Source organism: Gopherus evgoodei, chromosome 7, assembly GCF_007399415.2.
Source record: "Gopherus evgoodei ecotype Sinaloan lineage chromosome 7, rGopEvg1_v1.p, whole genome shotgun sequence".
Lineage (NCBI taxonomy): Eukaryota > Metazoa > Chordata > Testudines > Testudinidae > Gopherus > Gopherus evgoodei.
In genome coordinates this window covers 79,899,508-79,918,320 of record NC_044328.1, presented here as the reverse complement: position 1 = coordinate 79,918,320, position 18,813 = coordinate 79,899,508, and the positions used below count along the sequence as shown (strand labels likewise).

The 18,813-nt window shown below is 51.4% G+C and overlaps 1 protein-coding gene across 1 annotated transcript in view; it reads left to right on the top strand.

Annotated features, from left to right (window-relative positions):
* TRAIP (TRAF interacting protein) overlaps positions 1-2,348 on the top strand; it is a 54,518-nt gene extending 52,170 nt beyond the window's left edge. The window contains exons 16-17 of the mRNA XM_030569004.1: positions 565-734; positions 2,262-2,348. Of these exons, the coding sequence (XP_030424864.1) occupies positions 565-734 (170 nt within the window). The 3' untranslated portion in view covers positions 2,262-2,348. The remainder of the gene's footprint in view (positions 1-564; positions 735-2,261) is intronic.
* The last annotated feature ends 16,465 nt before the right edge of the window (positions 2,349-18,813 follow it).

Below are 18,813 nucleotides of genomic sequence, written 5' to 3'. Positions count from 1 at the left end.
GAGCATGTGGTGGAACTTGTTTAAGCAAGCACTTTGCCCACAGAAAAGGCTGGTTTTAATTAATCTGTTTTCTATGCACCAAGTTAAACTGTACACCAAACGTGGCTCAGGTAGGAGAGCAGAATATCTAACTACATGTCTGATTAAAGACACTGTTCTGGTGTGTAGTCTCACTGCACAGCTCTGTCTTCCAGGCACTAGGGGAGGAGGAGGGAGACAGATCGGTTGGGAACTCTTGAGGGAAACTTAAAAGATCCTGATCAATCTGGGAACTTGTGGCTCAGATAACTGTGCTGCTGTGGGTCTTGTATGTATGCGGGCACAGGTCCTGGGGCTGTATTTGACCTATATGTGAATCATGTCATTCACAAGGAATGGGGGACCTGAGTCATCTGATCACTATGTAATAGTTGTCAGCTCTTGGACTGTCACTTGTGTGGCCATGTTCTCTGGGCAGGTCTGAGACCCTTCCACATGATCCTGATTTAAAAGTTAGCCTAACCTATCCTGGAGCTGGTAATAAATCACCCTGCTCCCCATTTTCAGACTTTTTTTCCCTGACAGTTTTCCCTTCAGACAAACCCAATGGAGATCCGTCCCTTAGCTGTAAAGAGCAGGAAGAGGAATGTCTCCAGGCCAGCATCCACAACTGCAGCAGGTTCCTCCTCTGGCACGAGCCAGGCAAAACTGGACAGCTTCCTTCAGTAAACCTGAAGGCTTTCTTGGTCACTTAGGTATGCGTGAGCAGAAGTCTTGTGGCTTACCTACATCTCTGCGGAACCAAAGCCCTGGGACCAAGGCGCAGTGTCAGTCAGAACTTTCCCATGGGCTGGAACTGCCCTTTTGTAGTTCACTGTTGATCCGGTCCAGGCTGACTACACTCTGAGCATGGCAAGGCAGGATGTGCCATGGGCTACCAGCTGTCTTGGGAGATGGAGCTCCTGGCACTGAGCAACCTGCCTGCCTTTGCGTGACGTGCAAGGTCACTGGTTTGTGCTCAAGAGCTCAGGACTCCCTGTGGGTGGGGTGTGTGGATCCCTCATCTCTGCCTGATTTGACTCATCTTGGCCTCGCTCCTAGGCAATGCAGTAAAGTGTGGGACAAAGCAGACTTAGAAATCTCCTGGCTGCTGATTGGTTCAGGCCTGGCCTTACGAGGCTGCATTTCCCCCAGGAGCCTTTGTTGGCACAGAATAAACAATGAATTTCCTTGCCCTGCTTCCCTGTTCTCTTAGGCTTTAGCACTTCTGGTGGTGATGGGCCCCTTGGGGGATAGAGCACTCTAACTGGGTTTCAGGAGCATCGTAGACATGAAGATGGAGGAAGGGGATCCAGTGTCTGTAAGCCTGTAGCATCCAGGGCTGATTTCCAGGGCAGGGATGCACAGTCTCCCTATGCTGGATGTTTCATCTCCAGCTGTCCTGGCTAGTAGGGCGGCACGGCAATCCTCTCTCTAACCTGGAGTCTTTGGGCTAGAGCATGCCTCATGCTACTCCACCTGAAAGAAGGAGTCTGCCTCAGGCACAAATCTGGTTTTTAATCTGATAGCCAGGGAAGACACCTCACATTGACACCTCACACTCAGGCATGGCAGCTGGGGACTTAGTCTAGCAGGAGACTGCTTTGGAAGGGACGAGCCCAGAATCAGGACAGACAACCATTCTGTGATGCTGTGTCTACCATCCCAGCGGGTAGCCAACCTGCCGATTGTCCATAGAGCAAAACTGTGTGTGATTTGTTGCATGCCCATTGTACAGCAGTCGGCACTGTACTATTTTATCTGATCTCTAAGCAGCCGCTTGGCATGCACAGGTTTAATGAGGAGGTGGGTCTGTAATGAGGCAGTTGGGGGTGGGGTGATCTTAGCGTTTTTAGCTCAGGAGCCGGTAGCCTTTCCCAGCTTGCCACGTCTGTAGAGCTTTATTTTCCAGAATCGAGAACTTCATGTCTCTGTACCAGGCTCTTAAATGGGCCGATGTCTGTATGATTCTCTGGATGCTCTGCAAACTTTAGTTTGGAACTTATATTTTTATATATTTAATCAATTTTTTTTTTAATGATATGATGAGTTTACAAATGCTCCTCTGAGACGGATCCCTCCCTACTGCTGCTTGAGTGTTAAATACAAAATACCAGCCCAGTTACGCTTACTGGGAAAGAAATATGATGGAGCTGCTGATTGCTAGGGGAGGGCTTTATTCTGCTGTCATTGGCCTTAAGCTCAGTCTGGTGTCTCACATTTCCCATGTGGTTCTGTTCCAGATCTTGCCCTGATACAATGGAGCCCTCTTCAAATTGTGCTGTTTATAATGCATTGGCTAGTGAGAATGGCTAGTTAGAGAGCTGACCGGACAGATCCAGCATTGGTACAGGCTTATCTGGAAACCAAAATGAATGGATTAAAGGCAGAGCCCTAACTCCACTGATTTCAGCATCAGCAGCTGTTTGTGTCAGTACCCAGCTCGTGCAGTGTGGGTGCCCTGATTCCTGTATGTCCCTGAGAACATGTGCCTTTATTAAATAAATGTGGTGTACAATATGGAGCCATCTGATTTGTAACCTGAGGTGGCTGCTGCTGTCTCTTCTCAGCAAAGATCTTGCTCGCTCCATTGCACTCAGGGAGCCAGCCTCTCACTGGGGAACAAAATTTGAAAGTAGCTGAGACACTCTTGCACATTCCTCTGAGCCAGCTGGTGCAGGCCACTGATGGAGGCAGAGACCTGGATTACATGGGCCTCTGCTCTCAGCCAGTCTGGTGAGTTCTGTGGGGCCTATTAAAGTATTGCTGCTGCCGTGCCCTGGTATCTTACTCCCTGATGTTTGTGGTAGCAGAGAAAGGGGAGCACCACCATCCATGGAACACCAGCCACTGTTCCCAGTAAATGCAGAGGTGGGCATTAGCTCCACTAGAGGCAGGCAGGGAGAAGGTGAAGTGACTTGCTCAGGAGAAGGGCACTGGGCAGGGCATGAAGCTGGCACCTGAGAATCTGCAGGGGTGGAGACATGGTAGATAAATGGCCAGAGGCCAGGCTCAGAGCTGTTGGTCGTTCCAGCTCCAGAGTGTGGGCTGGTTCCCTTGGGTGGAACTGGAGCTCTGCATGGGGGGCTTTCCAGCATCTACGCCTACATGTGGAGTGGAGGCAATCGGTCCCTTGGCTATGAGGTGGCACAGGAGCATTGGGCTGGAATCCTGGATAGCTCTCTAATTTTCCCTCCCTCCTAGCAGCTCTGATTGGTGGGCTGGGCCCTCAGTGGAGAGAGCGCTGGGGCAGTGAGAAGATGACCAGTGGGGGAGTTTGGGTGGAGGGAGGGCGGGAAAGTATTACAGAGTCATAGACTTTAAGGTTAGAAGGGACCCTTATGATGGTTTAGTCTGACCTGCACAACGCAGGCCACAGAATCTCACCCACCCTCTCCCTCAATAAAACTCTAACCTATAGTTGAGCCACTGAAGTCCTCAAATCATGGTTTAAAGACTTCAAGATGCAGACAGTCCTCCAGTAAGTGACCTGTGCCCCATGCTGCAGAGGAAGGCAAAAAACCCTAAGGCCTCTGCCCTGGAGGAAAATTCCTTCCTGACCCCAAATAGGGCGATTATCTAAACCCTGAGCATGTGGGCAAGACTCACCAGCCAGACACTCAGGAAAGGATTCTCTGTAGTAACTCAGATCCCATCCCATCACAGGCCATTGGGCATATTTACCACTAATAGTCAAAGATCAGTTAATTCCTAAAATTAGGGTATCCCATCATACCATCCCCTCCATAAATTTATCAAGCTTAGTCTTGAAGCCAGATATGCCTTTTGCCCCCACTGCTCCTCTTGGAAGGCTTTTCCAGAACTTCACTCCTCTGATGGTTAGAAACCTTTGTCTAATTTCAAGTCTAAACTCCCTGATGGCCAGTTTATATTAATTTGTTCTTGTGTCCATGTTGGTACTGAGCTTAAATAATTTCTCTCCCTCCCTGGTACTTATGGTACTCCCTCCCTGGTACTTATCCCTCAGATATATTTATAGAGAGCAATCCTATCTCCCCTCAGCCACCTTTTGGTTAGGCTAAACAAGCCAAGCTCTTTTGAGTTTCTTTTCATAAGACAGGTTTTCCATTCCTTGGCTTGTTATAGTAGCCCTTCTCTGTACCTGTTCCAGTTTGAATTCATCCTTCTTAAACATGGGAGACCAGAACTGCACACACTTGTCCAGATGAGGTCTCACCAGTGCCTTGTATAACAGTACTAACACCTTCTTATCTCTACTGGAAATACCTCACCTGATGCATCCCAAGACTGCATTAGGAGTAATATAGAAGTGTGAGGAGGCCTGGGGGCACATGGAGGTTAAATGCTGCAGGGTATCAAGGTGGGGAGCAAACCAGCTCTCTTTGGAGAAGGATGGGGGTTAGGTGCTGAGTAGCTGCTCTCTCAAGTCTGGCTATGGAGGAGGATGAGCAGCTACTGGGAGCACAGGGATGGAGCCAGGGAGCAGGTCTGGGAGAGGTGGTTGGCTACAAGGCAGGGGGATCGGGTGGCCTGACACTGAAGTTTTTAGCACAGTGCAGCCGGCACTGAGGCACTCACCCCACAGTAGCAGGTGCCTGACAACCAGGCATTCCAGGAATTGAAACTGACTCTGCACCAGCTTGGAAACGGTCCTGAGGGGATTCAGGATGCCTGGCTCCATCCCCTTTCCTCAGCTTGCAGGCAGCTCCTGATGCTGGGAAGGAGGCCCTCGGAGGCTTGATAGACCTGGCCCTCAGCTCAGCACTGAATTACAGGTAAATTAAACCCAGGTGAGGGCAGGTTAGCTTGGCCCTGTGTTGGTGCTACTGTGGTGCTACACAACATTTAAGTCAAGTAGGTCGACCTACTGCCACCACAGTAATGAAATCAGCTGTTCATGTCCACACTACCCTTGTTCTATCAGTGGTGAATATCTCATCAGGAGAACTTGCACCAACTGAGGTGGGCCACTAACAGCAGGAGCCTTGCCACCCAAGAGCTGACAGTTGGAGCCCCACCACCACCTCATAGCGCAGTTGGGGCTTGTGCTGTCAGCTCCTGGGGTGGCAGGGCTTGGGCTCTCAGCCGCTAGGGGCTGACAGCCAGAACAGTCAACCTAGCATCTACACTGACATTAAGTCAACCTAACTTCGCTGACCTAATCGCTATGGCTCTCGCAGAAGTGGAGTTTTTTAGGTTGATGTAGCACATGCAGCACAGCACAAGGCACACTGTAGTATAGACACTGACAGAGCTAGGTCAAGGTAAGCTGCCTTACGTTGACCTAACTCTAGCCTGGACCAGACCTTTGCATGGGAAGGTGAAGTCAGGTTCTGGCGCCAACCTTTTCAGCACAGTGCTGCTCTGGATGTCAATTCCTGCCCTAATGTCCTGGGACAGGCAGGTGGGTATTGCCTCCTGGATGACCAAGGAGGAGGGCCACTTCATCTAGGTGTGCGAGAGGACAGATGACCCAGTGGTTTCATGAATAGCTTTTTAAAGCCAAAAGGGACCATTGTGACCTACTCTGGCAGAGCACAGGCCTAAGAACCTCACCCAGAGACTTCTCCATCAAACCCATGACAACTATTATGCTAGAGCAGCTCTCTTGACAAAGACATTCAGTCCTGACTTTGACTGGAGTCTCCACCAGGCCTCTGGTTAAACTGGTTAGGATGCTAGCCTGCTATTGGGTAATCTGGGGTAATTCCCATCTCTACTCCAGACTTTCTGTGTGGCCTTGTGCAAGTGACTAGTCTGTTTGTGTCTCTGCTTCCTATCTGCACAATGAGACTACTCAGCCCCGTGGGGTGCACCAGGGCTCAGAGCTTCTGCTCTGTAGGGTGCGTCAGGGCTCGGGGCTTCTGCTCGAGGGTTTGAAAATATTTACCAGAGCTTGGCTCTGGCTGAATTTAAGATCTGGCTGTGTATGTATCTAGAAACAAAGAACATTAGTCATATTTACAGGTGGGCACTCTATCCTGGGAAGCAGTGACTGAAAAGGATTGGGGGTGGGGTGGGGGATGAATAATCAGATGAATGTGAACTCCCTGTGTGATGCTCTGGCCAAAAGAGAGAATTTGATCCTGGGATGTGTACATAGATAAATCTCAAGTAGGAGAGATTATTTTACTGATGTATTTTGGCACTGGTGCAACCGCTGCTGGAATCTTGTGTCCAGTTCTGGTGTCTACAATTCAAGAAGGGTGTTGATAAATTGGAGAAGGGTCAGCAGAGAGCAATGAGAAGCATTAAAGGATTGGAAAATCTGCCTCTTAGCAATAGACTCAAGGAACTCAATCTATTTAGCTTAGCAAAGAGAAGGTCGGCATGATTTATTAGTCTATGAGCCCTACACAGGGAACATATACTTATAAGGGGCTCTTCAGTCTAGCAGAGAAAAGTCTAACACGATCCTATGGCTGGAAGGTTGAACTTAGACACATTCAGACTGCAAATAAGGTGTACATTTTAACAGGGGAATTAACCGTCGGAACAATTTACTCAGGGCCATGATAGACTTTCCATCAGTGACAACTTTTACATGAAGATTTAAGAAAACATTCAAAGCTCTGCACTAGAGATTACTGTGTGGCAGGTCTCGGGCCTGTGTCATCCAGGGTTCAGACAAGATGATCACAATGGTTTCTTCTGGCATTGGAATCTGAGGCAGAAGGTCACAGCCTCTGCTAAGGATCAAAACTCTCATTCGCTGTGTTAGGAGTGTTTAGTGATGACAATGTAGTATTCAGAGCCTGTATATTTGCCTGAGATATAATTTTAAGTCTTGTTGCCCATTTGACTTGTTGGCATTTTTATATTCTTACTACTAATGTGAACAAAGACACTGTGTGTTACTGTGGGTTGAGATGGGGGAGATAAGAGAGTAAAAGTGTTGCTGGGCTAGATGGGAGTTTAATATACAAACATACACTTGAAGGACAGTCCTGCTTCAAACTCCTCCCCTGAGATAAAGTCAAACAACCAGTCGGGAGGGTTGAGGGAGTTGAGGGGAAAGGTATAAGAAATACTAAAAGTCAAAGAAATGCCTATCCCTGACCAAAGCACAACCTCACCCTTACTTCTCACCCCACCACAGGGATAAAAAGAGGTGGTACCAAAGCCCCCTGATCCAAGAGCCTCCAAAATGGAACATGACCATACATTTTAAGGGGTGGGATCAAAGGTGTGCACTACTGGTATAATTATGCCTGCTAAGGAAGGGGAAACTGGAACTGGAACACTGGGAAAAGGCTCTGCCAGCATCAAGCTATGGATATGCTTGCTTGATTTAACCCCAATAAACATCGCATTGCCTGCACTTCAGACTTGTGGTCTTCTACTTTCTGTCTGTGTAACAAGAACTGGGGGAGGGGTGAAGGGAAAGCCCTTAATATCCTGTGCACTAAAGGGCCTGCTCTTACACCCAGGGGAGGTCAGTGGGAGCTGACTTCAGAGGGCTTTGGAGAAGGCTTAGAACAACCTGATTCTTTGTGCTCAAACTCCTTGGAGGCAGAGTCCATCTCTTTTGTTCTATGTTGGACAGTGCCTAGCACAGTGAGGTCCTGCTCCATAAGTGGGGCTCCTGGCGCTACTGCAGTCCAAATCAGTGATTAATAATGACACCTTTGGGGCAAAATGCATACGAGATTTTGTCCTCCTTTGTGCAAACCCACTGGTCAGTGTCTGCTCCATGTACTCCTGAACAGGCTGAGGAGACATGGCTGCCTGCGCTAACAAGGACTACACTCAGGACCCAGGAGGTCCCTTCCAGTCCTACGTCCAGAGTCTGCCTATGTTCTGTGGGGCAGGGGCTGGCATCTTCTCTGTGTGCACACAGCCTAGAGCCCTGTTTTTCAGTTACAGCCTCAAGCACTGGCAGAATGGAAATGATGCTCTCAGTATGCTCAAATCTTCATGGGTAAATAGCTTTAACTGTCACGCTGTGTCTGCCACCTTCCTACCAGGAGAGGTGGGGATGAAGGAGGCGCAGACCTCCTGCTACAGGGCACGTGGTTTTGAAGGGCTTTGGCCTCTGTGCTGACAATGGTCCATTCCAAGAGTCAGAGAGTGTTGGCTCCTCCAAGACCCTCCATGTTACAGCCATGTCCACATTATCAGATCTACTCTGGGCCATCAGACGCTGCCTGCCTTCTCCCTGTGATGCAAATTGGTGCCAACCACAAGGTGATCCCTGCTTGCTGCCATTCCTAGCAAAACTTCACCACCGAAATTCCTAAACCAAGACAGTTTTCATTTACACATGGTTTAAAGAAGAGATGCACAAGCAAACCTCAACTGCTGTTGATGCTCCAGTTGTAAGATCTGAGGCCCTCTTTCTGCAGTAAAAGCTGCAGCCATGAGCTAAGTTACAGAGATTCACATCCTTACATTCTGTCTATTGCACCAAAAAGATGTAATATTGGGCTGTTAAGAAGGTGCTTCTGTCCTAAGAGTACCCACCATCACCAGATAAAAAAACAGATCTTAAGATGTTTAAAGAAAACTTTCTTGCCAGACAGAATACTATCAAATAAACTACTTGTCAACAGCTGTGATTGTGACATCTATACTTCTATTGTCTTGCCTTATGTCCCTGCTTCTCTATTTTTTATCTGTATGGGTTTCTGGCCGTTCTTTAATGGTTTCTATCTGATGCAGAACTAATTTGCAAGATTTAAATCAACTAAGGTGGTGGGGTATGATTGGGTTAAATAATTGTTTCGTAATGGATGAAAAATACTGTTATGTAGTATTTTAGTTTAAATGATTAGTTAAGGTATAGCTAAGTAGGACCCAAGTTTTAACTATTTCAACTGGGATCTAAAAGGAAGTTTTTGGGAACCTAACTCCAGGACACAGCTAAAGATCAGAACTGCCAGACCTCAACACACTGCCAACCATATAATGCAAAAGCTACCTGACCCTGATCGGCCACCAGGAAAAGTTCATCTGCCTTATTGGGAGTGGTGAGCATTGTATGCCTAGTGTGTGCATTCTGTTTTGGTAACTTAATAAGTAGAGGTTAAGGATATTACTGTGTATGGCTTTTTCACTGGTAAAAGGCCCTGCAGAGCTGTAAAGCCCAGAGCCCACTGGGAATGGGTGTTAGTCCAGAGCCCACAGAGGGGTAAAGTTGGGTCCCTTACATCCTGAGTACCCAAAAGACGTGGGGCAGGGGAGATCACTAAATTGTGTGGGGTAACAGAGTGGAGCTGGACAGCTGCTTTTCTTTTCATAGCACCCCCTACAACAGATTCTCATCTCCTTTTCCATGAAAAAGCACTGAGCATGGTGGTATTGGGGATGGTAGCTTACAAAGAACAGGGAGGTGCTGGGACAGCTGTATTGTGTGAATTTTTGACTCTAAGTTCTCTTGTGGGAAGGACCTTGGAAATGAGAGAAAGAAAGCAGCAGCCACTAACGACTATATGGTCTAGTGGAGAAGTTCTCATTTCTGCTGGGATCTCCTATTAAAATATTTCAGGCTTTGAAGACCCTCACCCTGAAAAAGTGACATGTCCCCCCCGCATACCATGCTACCCATACTTCTGCGCTGCTGCTGGTGGAGCTGCCTTCAGAGCTGGGCAGCCAGAGAGTGGTGCTTGCTGGCTGGGTGCCCAGCTCTGAAGGCAGCTCCACCCCCAGCAGCAGCACAGAAGTAAGGGTGGCAGTACCATATACCATGCCCACTTACAATAAGCTTGCCCCCACCCCTTTTGGGTTGGAACCTAGGTTTCCTGTAAGCTGCGTGGCCATGCAGCAGGTTATTTAAGGTCAGGCAGGTCCCCCAGCATGTCACGGCCCAGCCTCCTGTGGAGCTGCTGAGGAGAGGAGCACCTTTGCCCAGGCCAGGCCCACCAAAGGTGCCATGGCTGGGGCTAGAAGCCATTGGCCAGAGAGAGGGGCCCTTCCTCTGCCCCAGCCTAGCCCAACCCCGCTAGAGCTGCCATGGCAGGGAGAGGTGCCCCTCCCCCCCAGCCCAGGTGCTGCTGCAGGGAGAGAGAGCTTGGAGGAGTCCTCTCTCCCCACTGTCACCTAGGCCAGCCTGTACCCCAAACCCCTCATCCTGGGCCCCACCACAGAGCCCACACCCACACACCCCAACCCTCTGCCCCAGTCCTAAGCCTCCTCCCACACTCCAAACCCCTTGACCCACGTCACCTCCATATTGGTGAACATATAAAAATTCATTCCACACATAAGTGGGAAAAATTAGAGGGAACCGGACCCACAGTTTGAGTAATACTGGATGGAATTGTCAATCTGGGCCTTCCTGCATTAAAACTGCTCCTACACCTTGCTCAGACACATCTGTGGTTACCATGAAGGGTTGGTCGAAATTCAGAGCCCTTAGTATCGGGTTCAGAAGTAAGCTGATTAAAGGCTTTCTGACACTTCTCAGTCCACTGAACTGTATTTGGCTGTTTTTCCTGGTTAGGTTTGTCAGTGGGGTGGCACTAGTGACACCAGTAGTGTGGTACAAATCATCTGTAATACCTGGCCAAGCCCAAGAAGGATTGGACCTGTTTCTTTGACTTAGGGACAGGCCAATTTTGAATAGCATTTACTTTAGCCTGTATAGGGTGTTGATAGTTTCCTTGACCCACCTGGTGTCCAAGGTACCCTGTTTAGGCCTATTTGACACTTCTTGGCCTTCATGGTTAATCCTGCCTCCCTTATGTGCTGGAAGACAGCTTGCAGGTGTTTCAGGTGTTCTCCCCATGAATCTGACAACCACAGGAGCCATTGCCAGGAAGATCCAAAGGGAACGTTTCCTGGAGTTGTGCACAGTCAGATGCCTATGAGAGACAGCTCAGGCCAGAGAAAAACTTCAGTAGCCACTCAGACCTTATCAGACATGAGAGAATCAACATGGGAGAGACACTCTACACAAGCTCTGAGTGCAGGAAAAGCTTCAAATACAGATCAAACCTTATCACCCATTGGAGAAACCACACTGGTGAGACACCCTACATGTGCTCTTCGTGCAGGAAAAGTTTCAATAGGCAACCATGAGCACACATCTGAGACTCCACACAGGTAAGGCCCCTCCCACACACACACATGTGCTGTGAGTGCGGGAAAAGCTTCAGTCAGATATCAGCCCTTATCATGCACAAGAGAATCCACACAGGAGAGAGACCCTATACATGTACTGAGTGTGAGAAAAGCTTCAGTGATAGCTCAACCCGCATTAGACAACAGAAAATTCACACTGGTGAGAGACCGTACACAATGTGCTAAGTGTGGGAAAAGCTTCAATCAGCGCTCATCCCTTAACAAACATCAGAGACTCCACATAGGAACTTCTCCCTATACCCTGTGTGTGTGCTGAGGTGTGCGAGGCAGTGTGACTCCCCTGCACGCACACTCTGCAGCACACGTAGCCCAGTGAGGTAGTAGCGGCCAGCAGGAACAGGGTATGCAACCACAGCAAACCTACAGGCAGGAAGAGTAGGAGAGCTGAGCTGACACAAACCTGAGAGGGGCTGATTGTTTTCCCACCCGACTCAACACTTGTAGCCAGATTTGGGTCAGGTTGCATGGCTCTATCACAGTCCTTCTACCCCATCCCTGTTGCCAATCACTGCCCCTGCCTCCAAACCTTGGTCCTCCCCGCACACACCATCTGCCTCTCCTCCCCCATTCTCCTATTGCTCACAAACAAAGTCTCACTGAGGCTACACCAAGTGCCTAATTTCAGACTCTCCCATCACTGATGTGGGTGCAGGGAGGTGCCAGACCCAGGCACTGGGTACTCCAAGTTCCTTGGTACCCAATGACTGTGAGTGCTGCAAACTGCAATCGAGGGCTTAGATACAGGGCTCTATGCACTTGCTTTCTGGAGAGAGACTGGATCAAATTAATGCCCCACCCTGACCCTGGATCTGCTGTGGGGGTTGGGGAGGCTGCAGTGGAGGGTCAGTTTATGTCCATCTCCCCAGTAATGACGAAACCCCTGACCCAGTGAACTTGTGAAGGAGAACATGATACTTCCAAACTCCAGTTAACTCCAGCTGATCTGCTAACTAAGTGAGCTAAGAAGGAGCTTCTTTCCTGTGCTGGGAGTGCCTGACTCAGCCAAAGCAGTTAGTTGGTGAAGGTGTTTTCCCTTTTAATCCCAGCTGCCCCAGGGCTTGCCTCAGAGCCCAGACACACCGTGTTACATGGTACTTATTCATTGTGAGGCAGTGTTGTGTGATCTGTGTTCCCCTCTAAGATGTGCAGTTGCACAGCCACCCAGGAGTGAATCAAGGACCATGCACTTCATCAGCAGAGATGCATGTGTACATGTGTCCCCCACACACACACTGCTTTGTAGCCATGTTGCTCTTGTCCTCTGCCTTGGAGCCCCTGGCCAGCTGCTCTTGGGACTCTCCTGCTGGCTCTGCAGAGTGGAGGTGTGGCGAACTGGGAATGTTCTTAATGTTTTCTCTGAATACTGTGTTGGTGCCTCAGTGTCCCCTGTGCAGTTCTTAAGTATCTAGGTGGTGGAATAACGGTATGTGATTGCTGCAGAGCAAAGGGCCAGTGCACCTAAATGCCTGACACTCTGTCTCCTAGCAACTGATGGCCTGGGCCCCTCCTCTGCAAAGGTGCCAACTGAAGGTGTTGGAGACAAAGAGATCAGGTGACCTCAGGGCCTGGGAAAGGAACTGAGCAGACAGGAGGGGCTGGAGGGGGTTGTTAGTCTGGAGCTGGCTGGGGATGAGGAGTGAAGTGCAGATGAGGGGGTCTGGCTCACTGCCCCCCAGAATGGACCCGGCCGAGGGGGTCTGGTTGGCTGTATCTACAAGCTCTGTTTTAGACCCTGTTCTTGTCATCAAATAAACCTCTGTGTTACTGACTGGCTGACAGTCATGTCTGACTGCGAAGTGGAGGGGCAGGACCCTGGGGCTTCCCCAGGACCCCGCTGGGGTGGGCTCGCTGTGGGAAGTGCACGGAGGGGAAGAGGATGCTGAATGCTCCAAGGAGAGACCCAGAGGTGAAGACATGTGAGCTTCTTGCCCTGAACAAGTCTGCTTCAAGGGAGAGGAAGCTCCCCAAAGTCCTGACAGGCTTGGTGGGGAGCAGTTCCAGAGCATCGCCCGGGGACCCCGTGACAGGGGGGAGGGGTGCTGATGTCAGGGTGTCCCCCTTCCCTGCCCCTGTACCCCATCTCCACAGAGCAGGGGGAAGAGGGGACAGGGCTCAGGAGCAGGAGAGCTGCTTCAGTCTGAGGTCTGAATGAGCCTACAGGCAGTGAGTGAGTGCCTTAAAGAAACAGTGCACGGTCTCTCAGAGACTTCCCCAGCAGCCAGCATGCTCCCACTCTATTTCTCTCTCACACACACAGTCTCTGTGTCTCCCTTGCTCTCTGTCACACACACAGAGCCTTTCACACTCACCTCCCAACACATATTTGTATTATTGTTGTTATCACTTTCTTCAATGCACATATATTCGCTGTAATTTTATTCTTTTAGAGTGTTATTTTAGTTTTCAGACTGGTCTATGCATTTTTATTTTTTCCTTACGCTTAAATTTAATTCTTTGAGAAGTGAGTTCTAAAATGCCTAACCTGTCCTGGCTGGAGTAATTAGCTCTATGGTAACTTTTAAATATATTCATATTATATCTAGGTTTTTTGTTTCTACTGAGGGTGCACATCCGCACATTACCTCACATAACAACATTAATTCTGTACGTGGCTGGAAAAAATTAGAGGGAACATTGTGTGTGATCACTGTGAAGAGATCCTCATTAAACTACAGCCCCAAAGCACACAGTACGCTCCAATATGGGATTACTGGATACTATCCTACTAGACGAACCCAAATAACACAGACCATAGAACTTCCCCAACATAAATCCTGGAGCAGATCTTTTAGAAAGATATATCTATAAACCAAACTTGTAATCTCATCAAAGAGAGAGAGAGATCAAATTAGTTTGACAGGATCTATTTTACATAAACATGTCATGTTTAGCATTAATTATAGTATACTATTTCATTCTTTATTAACTGAGTCTCATATCAGATGCTCCATTATCTTGCCTGGGATTGATATCTTACTTACAGGCCAGTAATTACACACAGTGTGGCCCTAAGATCATTCCTTGCCAGAAGGCAAGGGGCTTCCTGGTATATAGCAGTGAGTATCAGCTGGCCTGACCAGTCCAGTGTACCCCAGCTCACTGTTGTTCTAATTGGTATCTTAAGGATCCCACTAGAGTCCAAGGGATTGGTTTTCTTTGTGTCCTCAGGTGAAGGTTAACATAAGGGTTCTGTGCTTCTCTCTTTATAGTCACGTAAACCTTTGAAAAGTATTTCTCCCACATTTCATTGACCTTGCTTCAAGAGGCAGGAAGGCTTCCTGGAGGAGCAGTCTCCATACCCCCCTTGGCTTTGTTTGTCTGGCATGAAAATGTACTTTTCTTTTTCTTTGATCACACCTTGCTCAATTTACATGGGAGACACAGTCAAGCAGGTGGAACTGCAGTCCTTTGTCTGGAAAACCTGTTTCTTCTTCGAGTGATTGCTCATATCCATTCCAGTTAGGTGTACGCGCCGCGCGTGCACATTCGTCGGAAAACTTTTACCCTAGCAACTCAGTGGGCCGGCAGGTCGCCCCCTAGAGTGGCGCCACCATGGCGCTCCATATATACTCCTGCCGGCCCACCCGCTCCTCAGTTCCTTCTTACCGCCCGTGTCGGTCGTTGGAACAGTGGAGCGCGGCTTAGCTGACCTCCACTTCCCTAGCTACTCGTTTTCTCGTATATAATTATGCAGTTATAACCCTTTTATATATATATTTGTATGGTTATACGTGTTTTCTTTGCTAACATGGTTAGTTTAGTTAGCGGGGTTCAGGAAGTAGCCCCTTCCATGAGCCCAGTGCCGGAGCCATGCATGGCTCACCGGGTTTTAAAAAGGGCCCGGCCTGCCAGAAGCCGCGGCCGAAGAGAGATCTACATGTCTCCTGTTTGAAGTGCCTCAGGGAAGCACACTTGACAGATAAGTGCCCCATTTGCAAGGCTTTTAAGCCGAGAACAAAAAGGTGCGGGACTTTCACTTACCCCTTCACCTTGGGCGCCGAGCGATGTTCAAGCGGCGGGCAGAAGCGCCTCCTCGGCACCGGACCCCGCCGTTACTACCAAGGCCTTTCGGCACCGACCGTCGCCGGCACTGATGTCGACTCGGCACCGCTCCCTTCTTCCGAGGTCGAGAGAGCCTACGATTCCTGCTGGTGCCTGGAGGCTCCCCGGCACGCGCCGTGGTTGAGCCCCCTGCTCCCGCTGCTTCCGTGCCACCTGCATCGCAGCCAGAGAGCTCGCCTAAGTTGCGTTACCCGGCACCGACACCTGCAGAGGCACCGATGACTTCGGCTCCGTCGATTCCAGTCCCCCAGGACCACGGAATCCGGTGCCTGGCAGCTCCCCGGCTCGCGCCGTGGTAGAGCTTACTGCTCCTGCTGCTTCTGTGCCAACTGCACCACAGCTAGAGAGCTCGTCTAAGATGGCTCGCCCGGCACCGACGACGTCGGCACCGTCGATCCCAGTCCCACGAGGGCCGTAGAATCCGGTGCCTGACGGCTCCCCGGCGCGCGCCGTGGTTGAGCTACTGCTCCTGCTGCTTCCGTGCCAGCGGCACCGCAGCCAGAGAGCTCGTCTAAGTCGGATCGCCCGGCGCCGACACCTGCTACGGCACCGATGACGTCGTCACCGTCGATCCCGGTCCCACAAGGGCCGTAGAATCCGGTGCCTGACGGCTCCCCGGCACGCGCCGTGGTTGAGCGTATTGCTTCTGCTGCTTCCGTGCCAGCGGCACCGCAGCCAGAGGGCTCGTCTAAGTCGGATCGCCCGGCACCGGCACCGGCACCTGCTGCGGCACCGATGACGTCGGCACCGTCGATCCCGGTCCCACAAGGGCCGTAGAATCCGGTGCCTGACGGCTCCCCGGCACGCGCCGTGGTTGAGCTACTGCTCCTGCTGCTTCCGTGCCAACGGCACCGCAGCCAGAGAGCTCGTCTACGTCGGATCGCCCGGCACCGACACCTGCTGCGGCACCGATGACGTCGGCACTGTCGATCCCCGGTCCCGCAAGGGCCGTAGAATCCGGTGCCTGACGGCTCCCCGGCACGCGCCGTGGTCGAGCTAATGCTCCGGCTGCTTCCGTGCCAACGGCACCGCAGCCAGAGGGCTAGTCTAAGTCGGATCGCCCGGCACCGACACCTGCTGCGGCACCGATGACGTCGGCACCGTCGATCCCGGTCCCGCAAGGGCCGTAGAATCCGGTGCCTGACGGCTCCCCGGCACGCGCCGTGGTTGAGCTCCTGCTCCGGCTGCTTCCATGCCAACGGCACCGCAGCCAGAGGGCTAGTCTAAGTCGGATTGCCCGGCACCGACGCCTCTGAGGCACCGACAACATCGGCACCGTCGATTCCAGTCCCACAAGGGCTATCGAATCCGGTGCCCGACGGCTCCCCGGCACGCGCCATGGTTGAGCGTATTACTCCCGCTGCTTCAGTGCTGACGGCACCGCAGCCAGACAGCTTATCTAACTCGGTTCGCCCGGCGCCGACACCTACCGAAGCTCTGATGACCTCGGTACCGTGGATCCCGGTCCCACGAGGGCCGTCGAATCCGGTGCCTGACAGCTCCCCAGTACGCACTGTGGTTGAGCCTGCTGTTCCCTTCACGCCGGAGATGTTATCAACGGCGAGGGCTCTCAGTGCCATGACAGAGTCAGTGCTGCCTGTCCCGGGCACCGCCGGTACGGGTAATACAGTCTCTTCAGGGGACTGTCCCCTGTCAGCACAGCAGAGCGGCACCATTCATGATCACGGTCCCGCAGACACTCCAAGTCCTGTCGGCACGCCGGACACCACTGGCAGTCCCAGTGCTGTTTTCCTCGGTACTGGTCACACTCGCTGCACCGGTCGGTATCCCGTTCGCCGACCCGCTATCGGCACCGTTCCGACCTCTGGCACCGGGGCAGGTACCTTGACTCCTGTAGCCCTTCTCCGAGCCTCGAGATCTCGGTCGACCTCCCGACACCGTTCTGGTTGCGGGTCTGGATCTCGTTCCAGGTACCGTTACGCCTCCCGATGCCGGTCCCCGGTGCCGAGTTGGGCAAGGTCCGAGTGAGTCAGAGACTCTGCCTGTGCCTTCTTTTAGTACCTCCATGGCCGTCCGGACACGCATCCGTGTCATCCCATATGCGCAGATTTTATGCTCAGGACCACGATCCTGATATGATGGCCAGCGGGCGCCAGCCCCGAAGCAGAAAGAGGCTTGGCGAATGAACAGGCTTGGCCGCCAGGTGTACTCTGCAGGGGCCCTGCAGCTTGGGGTAGCAAAGCAACAGGCCTTGCTTAGCTGCGATAATTATAGCACCTGAGTGAAGGAGTTTCTCCCTCAAAACTTCCACCTGGAGTTCGCTGCCGTCTTGGAGGATGGGGGGAAAGAAGGTTCCCAGAGCGTCCCTCCAGGCCTCGTTGGACGCAGCAGACTCTGCGGCCGGCACTCTGGCCTTGAGTGTCGCCGTGAGGTGCATTTCATGGCTTCAGGTTTTAAACCTCCGGCCGGAGCTGCGGTATGCCATTCAGGATTTACCCTTTGTTGGTAAAGGCATCTTCGCGGCAGAGACAGCCCCAGACTGCGAAGTCTGGTGGGCAATAGGGTCCTAATGCGTCTCAGCATGTATACGCCAGCGACAAAACGCAGGCCTTTCTGGCCCCAGCCGCCATACTCTGTGCCTAGCCAGAAGCAGAACTCTGGCAAACGGCAGGGCCAAGGTGGTCGCAGACGAACGCCAGGACCCCTAAAGAGCCAAAGTCAAGGTCCCTCGCAATTACCACTGGGACCAAAGACGGACCTTCCAAGGTTCACCTGAGGGCGGTGTACCAGTCGCAGGACGGGATCCCGATCCCGCTTTCTCCTGGCATGGCCCCAGTTACTTTCAGATCGCTGGGTCCTGCGCACGATGGAGCATAGGTACCACCTTGAATTTGCTCCAGCCCTGTCCCACTTCAGCGGACGAAAGGGGTAAGGGGTTTTACCCCCGTTATGCCCTAGTTCCCCACTTGAACACAGGTCTCAGACCTTCTTGGTCCTGCACGGACTCAACCGGGTTAGGATAAGGTTGGAGTTCTGCATGGTATCCCTGGGAATCATTATTCCATCCTTGCCTCCTGGGGGCTACTGTGCCGCCCTGGATATGAAGCACGCGTACTTTCGCAATGCCATCTTCCCTCCGCACGGGAGATGCCTCCGCTCTATAGCCGACTGTCAATACTCCCGGTTTACGGCCATAGTCGCCGCCTACCGTCGCTGATGTCGGATATGCGTTTTTCCGTATCTGGACGATTCGCTTATCCACGGAGACTCTGAGACACAAACCACTCAGCGCGTGGGCATCGCCACGGTCTTATTCACAGGTCAAGGCCTGCTGTTTATTATAGAGCAATCCACTCTGGTCCCCACGCAGAGGTTGGGCTCCCTAGGGGCTATCCTGGTCTTCTACCTAGCCGGAGCCTGCTTATTGCAACTGAGATTTTAGGCGATGGCAACAATCATCTGAGGTCTGAAGGCTTTCCCAACGACCTCAGCTCGTTCTTGTCTCAGTCTCCTGGGTCCATGGTTGCCCGCAAGTTTGTAACCAAACACGCCAAGCTCCGCCTCCGTCCTCTCCAAGTCCGGCTCACTGCCCCTGACGGCGGACGCCTCATCTCTCTGCTCGAGTGTTCATAGTCACCTCTGAGCTTAAGGCCTTTGGTCTTCTAGGGAGCTGGCATTCCTCCTCAATGCCCCAAAAATTGAGAGTAG